This window comes from Nestor notabilis, unplaced genomic scaffold (genome assembly GCF_000696875.1).
Source record: "Nestor notabilis isolate BGI_N333 unplaced genomic scaffold, ASM69687v1 scaffold3179, whole genome shotgun sequence".
Taxonomy (NCBI): Eukaryota; Metazoa; Chordata; class Aves; order Psittaciformes; family Psittacidae; genus Nestor; species Nestor notabilis.
Genome location: NW_009943937.1, coordinates 39,199 through 47,916, shown reverse-complemented (window position 1 = coordinate 47,916; position 8,718 = coordinate 39,199). Strand labels below are relative to the sequence as shown.

Here is an 8,718-nt window from a genome sequence, read left to right as displayed (position 1 = left end):
GACACGGGGCCGAGCGAGGAGCGCCCTGCCCCAGGCTGCCTGCGCCCCGCTCAGGTGCGGTCCCACTGCCCAGCTGGTTGTCCCCCGGCAGCGCTAAGTGCAGCGCGGGCGTGTTATTTGTCCTACAGAAACACAGTGAGATCAATGGCTAATTGTTGGCCAGGTTTATAGCTGTGACTCCTATAGCCAGCTCGTGTTTATGTTACAACTGCTCGTAGCTTTCTCCTCTTACAGGAGCTGAATGCAACTTTATATTTCTAGTCCCCTAGGGCTGGCCTCATGTCAAGAAAATAAGCATTTTTTTCTTGCTGCAATTCTGTGGTTGCCCAAGGCAAATAACTGCTCCATCGTTGTGGGATACTCTTGTCATGTTCTTGAGATTTTAAAGGGAGACAATTTGCCTTTTCTCTCTTACGAAAACAGTGATTTATATTTGCCATTGACTAGTGCAGCACAGCATGCAAAATGACATAATTTGCGAGCAGTCAGGAAGAAATGTTCCTCAACTGCATATAGCTATTGAATGTAGTGGCAATAGATCTGTACCGCTCCAGACACTGCACAGTAAGTTCTCCAGTGTTCCTCCCTGTCCCCCCCAGTGTCACTACACTAGCAAAAAAAATTGTCCCTAAAGGTTTCTGAAGTTTGCCATGGCATGTACTTACTCTTCACCTCGGCAGGTCTCTCGTTCGTTAGTTAAACCTGAGGTACTGCATTTACATGTGATTAAATGTAGCTCCTAGCAAAAAGGATATTATATGTGTTTCTGCTTATCTCTGACAGAATGGTTGGCCTCAGTTTGGTCTTTCTAAATGTTATTTTCCTAACGAATAGAATGGACTTAGTGAATCCGCAATGATGTTGTATTGTGGTGAGTGTGAAAAGATGTATTGACTTGTCTTTATTCTTAGAATTGCTAGTAATGCTCTAATTGATGTTGTGAGCTTTAATTAGACATAACAGAACTTTAAATGTTTCAACTTATAGGCTCCTTCGAGTTAAGATGCTTTGAAGTCTGTTAGCACACAGTGCTCTCTACAAATCTATAGTAAAGGAACCAGCAGCAGTGTGTATTATGTAACAGAAATTAGTTTCGGATTCTCAAAGCATTTAGAAGTAAACATAGAGCCTCACAACATTCCTGTAACTAGTTGCATTGCATTCTTATTCATCAAAACATTTAAGAGTGCTCTTCCATATGATTTCAGTACGTTTGCTGAACAAGTCTACAAGGTCTTTATAGCATAGAGAAGGTAAATTAGTTCTGAAGTTATGTCATGAGTGTGTATGCAGGGAGAAAGAGTACTGACATCTGCTAAAGTCTCGGATATCTCTTTTGTTTCATGTTCCTATTGCACTGCAATTGAAATGTTGAAAATATTTTTACAAGAGAGTATTTCAAGAGTAAAATATCAGTGCTGAAAAGCAGGGTTTTCCTGATCTGGAAGCCAAAAAAATTTCATAGAAGACAAAGTCTCCCATTGACATTAATGAGCTTTGGATCAGAGCCTACAATAGTTTGTTAGAGCCTAAAATGTAAGCATTGACTTGTGCAGGATAATAACACTTTAACTGAAAATATTTTTCTAGGTGTAAGCACAATAAATGACTTGAGAATTGAACGTTCACTGCATGCTGAGGTACTTTGTATTATTGCAAGTTTTACACGTCTTCCTAGTTTTAGAATGATTACAGCAACAGCAGCAAAAAAACCCGAACAACCCACAAAACAACAGACAAAGCATAACTGAATTGTTTCTAATTTATTTTAAGAAAATGTCATTGTCCACCCTTAATGAATCATTTTGTGAAATTGATAAATCTCCTTTTATGTTCCTCTTCAATAAATGTCACCTCCCAGAGCTGAAAGATATTTTTTATTGTTTGGAATTGTGTAGTGTCAGATCCTACCAACATGTTCACAGTTTCCCTATGGGGCTGCTGCTAAAGGGAAAAACTATATACAAAGGGAAATTTCCAAATCAGCAAAAAGTAAAAAGCATATCTCCCATAGTTAAAGGCATGATAAACCTGAGCTGTCATGTATTGATAACTGATGTCTGATAGCTTAATTTTATCTTATTGCTCTAGATCAAGGACAAAGTGAATGGTATTATTAATAGAGCCCTAATACTGAGTGAACATAGCAATACTAATTTTATGTAAAGTTTCTAACTAATGCAGAGTGCAATAAAAATGTCATGAAGATTAATGCTTGGTGGAATTATCTAATGCCAGATAATAATTTATCTTCCAAAGTTGGCTCCAGGATAGATTCAGACTGGCATGTTCCAGGTGAGAGTTTTGTTCGTTTCAGTTGTCCAGAGAGAGAGTTTTAATTCTTTTTCCGTGTCACAGGTATGACATCAAAGATGACTATACTTTGCGCATTAAGAAGGCCATGAGCACAGATGAGGGAACCTACACGTGCATTGCTGAGAATCGAGTTGGAAAAGTGGAAGCTTCTGCTACCCTCACTGTGCGAGGTGAGTGTTCCCCTGGAGGGAGGACCTGTCCCGTATATGGATAAATTGCTTTCTGATGAAATGGGCCATGTCCTTACCTGGCATTGTTTGGGTTTCACATACCCTTTGCAAAGGTGAAATACTGATCCTGTGATGTTTCAAACAAAATTTGGATTGACTTCAGTAGGATAGAATCTCCCTGCAGTTAAAGAGCTGTTTCAATGTTTTTTTAATTGAAGAACAGATGCATATATATGCATAAGCAAGCACTTTATAACCGTGGGCATAGACTTTAATATGTGAGCCATCAGCTTAGGGTATTATTCACCTTCCTTTCTCTAGTAAGTATAAGGAATATAGTAAGTAACCATGTTTATTAATGTCAAACATAATGCAGATGTATTTGTGTGACTAGCTCTGCCATAATTAAACTCTACCATTACTCTTCATCTGAAAGATAAACCCTAGCCAAAGGAAAAGAAAATTCTAATTAAATTTTGTAAGTATGACAAGGTAAAGACTAACCTATTCTCTTCTAAAATATTCTTGGTCTCTGATATCCACTCATTGTTTATGTGCTACTGTTTGATGTGGTAAGGAGGTTTTAAGACTGGTAGAATAATGAGTTGCCAAAATGTCTTTTGTGGCAGAAGATACAGACATGCTAAAGATTATGGGGAGAGAAAAAGTTTGTAGGCAAGTAATTCCATATGAGTAAATAAAATATAATAGTTATTACTTCATTCCAAAAGATAAGCAGCAATTTGGCACAATGGATATCATGCAGACACTATTTCACAGTTTAGTGGTGCATGCTGATGGTTTTCAGTAGAGCTGTGAAAGGTTAATAAAAACATTTTTAGCTTTATCTGTCCTCCTCTTTTCATACACATTAAATCAAATGTTCAAAGTCTCAATGGATTGCTTTATTAGAACTGGGGTCAACTGACCCAAGAGGCCAGCTTCCATTTCCATCCGTTTAATGCATGGACACAGTTCAGTTTAATTTGCTGAATTCAAAGGAAAAAAATAAAAGAACCGAGTGGCTTTGCTGGGGGGAGATGTTAGTATATAACAAAGAAAAGAGATTATTGTGATAATCCATCTGCTAAAGTATTACCTCAGTGTTCACTTTAGACAATAAGTGATAATGCAGCTCTTCCCATTTTAAGCTGAAGAGATGGGTTTACCTGCTATATGCTTGTGTAAGAGATTGTTCTTAATTTTGTATTATAAGAAAAGTAGTCACCACAGGGAACTCCCAGATATCCTCTCACTCTGTGCCTTGTGACAGGCAAAATCTGATAAATCTGGCAACCAATTCACTAAGGCTTTATACACTCCTAGACCTATGTCCACTGTACACATACTGGAGCAAGCCTTTCAGATCTTCTACCTAGAGTTGTGATATAAACAATAGCTAGAACCAAGCAAAAATTCTTTGAAATCACTGAAGCTTGAACTTGATGAAATTAAGGTGAAAAAAACCCCAAACCCTGAGGAAATACATAATTTAATAAATTTTTCTGCAGTAAAAGCAGATTTTCATTATCTCGGGTATTCCCCCCCGTTTTGTCATTTACAGTCAAATAGGTAGTGTTTATCCAACACAAAGGAAGCCACGGTATTATAAGCATATTAAATGTTCAGGATACGACAGAAAATGACAAAAGACAAGGAATTCAACAGAGAAGGCTATTACTCTGAATTTTCTGAAAACAAAGGATGGGGCAAACTCGCATTGACTTTAACGGGGCCACAAACAACAGTCTTTTTAATTAAAGGAAGCCTTAATTCTGAATTCTTAAGCTTTTGCCAGTTTTGTCTGAAACCACTTTTACCATAACCGCTTGACGTGCAGAAGAGCAAAACCAGGTGGCATTTCAGAATGTACTTTGAGGGTGCCTTGCTCCTTGCAGGTGCTGCAAACCCAGCAACAACAGCATAATCCTTAGCTCCCTCATGCATGGCTCCATCTTCTCAAAGCAAGGGATGAGGACTCAGTCAGGAAGTTTGTGTTCCAGAGTCGCAAACAGCAACAGAATTTGCATTCTGTGACTGAGCCTTCATGCCCTCTGTTGAAAGATGCATGTCACTCTTATTCCTCATCTCTCTGCAGAAGAAGGAATAAGTCCAGAATACCAGAAGCCAGGAAGCCTTCAAATAGTTTAACTTGAAATAGTTAAACAAAGTGGGTATGGCAAAGTAAAATAAAGCCATAGAAAGGCTGAGAAATAAGGTGGTCCTTGCACACATACCATGTTACCTTTGAATGTGCATATATTGCATTTGACCGTAGCCTCCACAGAAGCATATACAGCTGGTAAACTTCTTAAAAAGGAAAAAACAAAAGAAAACCAAAGAAAAACATCCCTGTGCTGTTGCTCAGAATCGTGTAGCTACTTCTGCTGCTGAAATAAGGCAAGTTTTGCCTACACAGTTGCAATCTGGAGTCAGTGTTACGTCCAACTTTTCAACTCTTCTGAAAGGGGATGTCTTTATTTTATTAACAGAGGGACTGACAGGCTTCTTCCCCAGCACAAGTATAATGAAGGGCTGTTGCTATAATCAAGAAATCAACTTGTTGCAGCAGCAGCAGCTTTCAATCTTTATATCAGCCTGAAACAGTATTAAACTGTCGATCATTTAGCAGCAATGTTTTTAGGAAGCAGAAGTTATCTAAGCAGTGATTTGGGAAGTTCTTGCTTGAAATCCCTGCGACCATTTCAGCCTATTTGTTATATTTTCATCAGCACTGTCAGTGAGGAAAAAGCAGTGTGCTGTAAGCTTTCACACCAGTTATTGAATGAGAAAAACTGTCCTGGGCTTTCTGAAGCCCTTACTGCTGTACTGACTGGTCATGCTTAAAATTCAATTGGTATTTGACTCAGAAAACAAACACCTTGCATTTACTGGCATATGACATTTGGCAGTCTGAGGCTTAAATTGATGTGTCCATCTTGATCCCAGAGTTTGTGCTAATGCAATGCAATTTTTCTTTTATCAGGCATTAACAATGATTCTTGATGATGGCATGTGAAGATAATAAAACTGTTTCTCAGAGAATGGTTCCAGTCAGCTTGTTTAGATGCTATGCTCAAGTAGATGTGATAATAGTGGCACGTGATTAAACAACAAGTAAACGTTGTACTTAGGCTGTCATTTGAGGGGTTAGCAATCATGGTAGTATCCATAGTAGAAGGTAACATTACACGTCATGCATTCTGACAGATATTCTTTTCTTTTTTTAATTTCTTTTTTATGTTCTCACTACACCATTGTAATGTCAACAGCTCGCCCCGTTGGTAAGTAACCATCCTTCTATCCATTTTAGCATGGCTTCATGCAATGCTTCATCTTTCATTTGCAACAGCATTTCACTGGCTGAAATTAGCAGCCAGAGCTTAATAGTTTTATCTGTCTAACCCCAGGCAAGCGATTTTGACTGACAAAGTGCTGTTTCCAAACTTTGTGTTTTCTGCTGTGTCGTGTGTAAATGCGTTTGCCAAATCACCAACAAATACCCATCAGCTAAACAGGGTGGGTGTGATGATACAGAGCCAAAATCACTCATTCGGCTGTTTTTAACAGTCTTTCTAAGGGCCTGGTATAAAAGCCACTGAAATCAACAGAGAGGATTGTTTTGACTTCAGTGAGCTTCTACCAGGCCCTACATGATCAGCTCATTATGCTTTTATTGCATAGCAGTAAAAGCACAGGCTTTGCATGTCCTGTCTTACTTGTATCTTTCAAAGAGATTCGAAATGAAGTGGTCCTGAAATTGAAGAGGGGATGGAGCAGATTTCCGTGCTTGTTACAAAAGTTCATCATTGCTTTTTGCCCGTGGATCATCGTGGAGTGCATCTTGGAAAGCACTGTATAGGATGCAGATTGTTTGGAATGACAAGTCCAGAGGAACGCAACCTCTGGATTTTTAACTCGCACACTGAAAATTTTACTTGTTATTCCTCTGCCTTTGAAAGTACTTCTGAAGATTCATAAAAATATGACTGAGTGTAATGGAAAATTTGCAACTCGCAGCAGCTGAAATTCACTTTTGGTGTTCAGAAACACCCTGAACAGATTATTTCATTCTTTTTCATGGGTGTTTTCTCTGTGCCTATATGAAATTTCTGAATACTTTCACTAGTTGCACTGCTCTTCTGATTTCTGTAGCTTCTGTTTAGATGTATCCTTTCTAATAAGGTTACTCTGGTTTGTTTGGATTAGCATGAGAAGTCTGTACTGGGTTTTGTGGAGATTGCTGCGAGGGTTGGTCTTTAGTCGGAACCTTTGTTAGATATGTTTTGGCTAAAGTTTGTGTTCGAACTTATCACAGCTCTTTACTATTATTTACTATATATTTATTTATTATTTACTGAATATTTACTATTATGAGTTTGGAGGAAGAAAGTTTAGAAGAATTTAAAGGTGAAATCCAGGTTAGGCCCCTGTTTCAAGAACTAATGTGATCCCATGCTTATTAACTTGCTTGGACTAGCATACATAGAACCAAGCGAAGTAGCTCTGCAGTCACAGGATAGCTTACTGACATCCGGGGAATTCCCTATGCAGAATGGAACGTCACTGTTCTCTAGTTGGGATTTTGATAGCAAGCTTTAAGCCCCAGTCACTACTGTGTTACTCTGGCATTATGCTAGTTCTCAAGAACTTAGTTCCCAGGAGATGTAACAGTGTAAATCTGGAGTAAACTCATGAGACAGTTTTCCTTTGCTAGAAACTATAGTATGAATTCAGTATACTTGCATTGTAAATCTGTCATGTTAGAGAGAGGGGGTTTATGGCTAGTTCTTAATTTCTTAAGAAAACTCTACAGGATTAAAAGTATTTTACTTCTAGATATTTTTCTCACTTTGCTCACTTTTAAAAGAAAGGCAAGAAAAAAAACATCACGAAGTAGAGACTTTCAGGCTCTGTGAAAGCCACATAAAATAGATGATAGGAGATTCACAAGAAAATGATAGGTTTCGCCAATTTTGATGATATCTTATTTCGGAACCCTGATTCTTTTTCAAGACCTTTCATTGAGTCATTCATGATTCCCTCTCTAAAGCTTATATAAAAGCTCCTGGTCTCAAGTCCTTATGTCCAGGTTTATGGTCCCCTTGAGTAACCATGCTGTTGTCAGTTTGGCGTATTCCCTGCCTATGCTATTTTATATTGTTGCAAGTGAACATCTGGTACAAAGAAAATTCTTCTTTTACATGGTTTATTCAGGGAACATAAATTAGAACAGTTGATCTTAAAATAATTATTATATGGGCATATGGTCTTTATCAAACTATTTAATTTAGTGATTATCTTGTGACTTGTGAAAAGATTGTTAAGTAAATAAGTCCAACCCCAAAGATATTTAACATACAGAACTACTGTACAAGTGTGTGTGTAATTGCTGTGTATAAGCAGATCAGTTTCTTTAGATCACTTTCATCTGTTCCTGTGCCTGCAGAAAAGGCAACGTTGTCCATACAGTAGTGTATACCTTTATTGTCTTTTGCTTAAGGACCTGAAACGAAACTGATCCCTACAGTTCACATCTCTGGTTCATTCAAAGAGTAGGCAAAGCAGGCAGCTGCCTATCCTGGTTTTTGAACATTTAAAGCCCGGTAAGGCAAACCAAGGTAACTTCCCTCTCCACCACCAGTTTCCCACCAAGAAGCCCAAGCAATTTGCAGTTAAAATTGCCATTTGACAAGAATGGTGAGTCAAATCTTGTTGCGTTTCCTTTGTTCAGGAAGTTTACCAGAATGCAGAGCAAAAATGCTTCTCCTTACAGAAGCGAAGCTAAGGCAAACACTACTCAGTGCCAGTGAGCTCACAGTTCTTAACGAGGCTGATGTTTTAAGAGAAGTATATTTATGTAGTTATGTATATGTTAAACTGCAAGGAAGCAGTTGAAAAGTTTATATTCTTTTGTAACACCTGAGAGTTATCTAGGTACCTCTACCTTTCATCACGGCCTCCGATTCAAAGCAGACAGGTTTCATCTTTGTTGTGTTTTAAACAAGACCAAACCATTTTCTTTCAATGGCTTGTCACTGAAGAATAGAGAAACGTAGTTTTCAGTGTTCCAGGATTGCAATTCTTTTGCAATAATTTTCTTTTTGAATAATTTTCATTTTCTATTTGGTTTTTCCTGTTTCAAATATTTATATTCTGTCAGTTGTGATACTTTTATTCAAATTTCAGCTTGAGTGGAAAATTCAGGAGTGGGATTACCAATGACCATGTT

At 38.1% G+C, this 8,718-nt stretch overlaps 1 protein-coding gene across 1 annotated transcript in view; it reads left to right on the top strand.

Annotated features, from left to right (window-relative positions):
* Positions 1–2,358: 2,358 nt before the first annotated feature.
* Positions 2,359–8,718, top strand: part of LOC104411696 (roundabout homolog 2) — a gene marked incomplete at both ends in the record, with an annotated part of 45,376 nt that continues 39,016 nt past the window's right edge. The window contains 2 exons of the mRNA XM_010022183.1: positions 2,359–2,486; positions 5,759–5,770. Coding sequence (XP_010020485.1) covers positions 2,359–2,486; positions 5,759–5,770 — 140 coding nt within the window. The remainder of the gene's footprint in view (positions 2,487–5,758; positions 5,771–8,718) is intronic.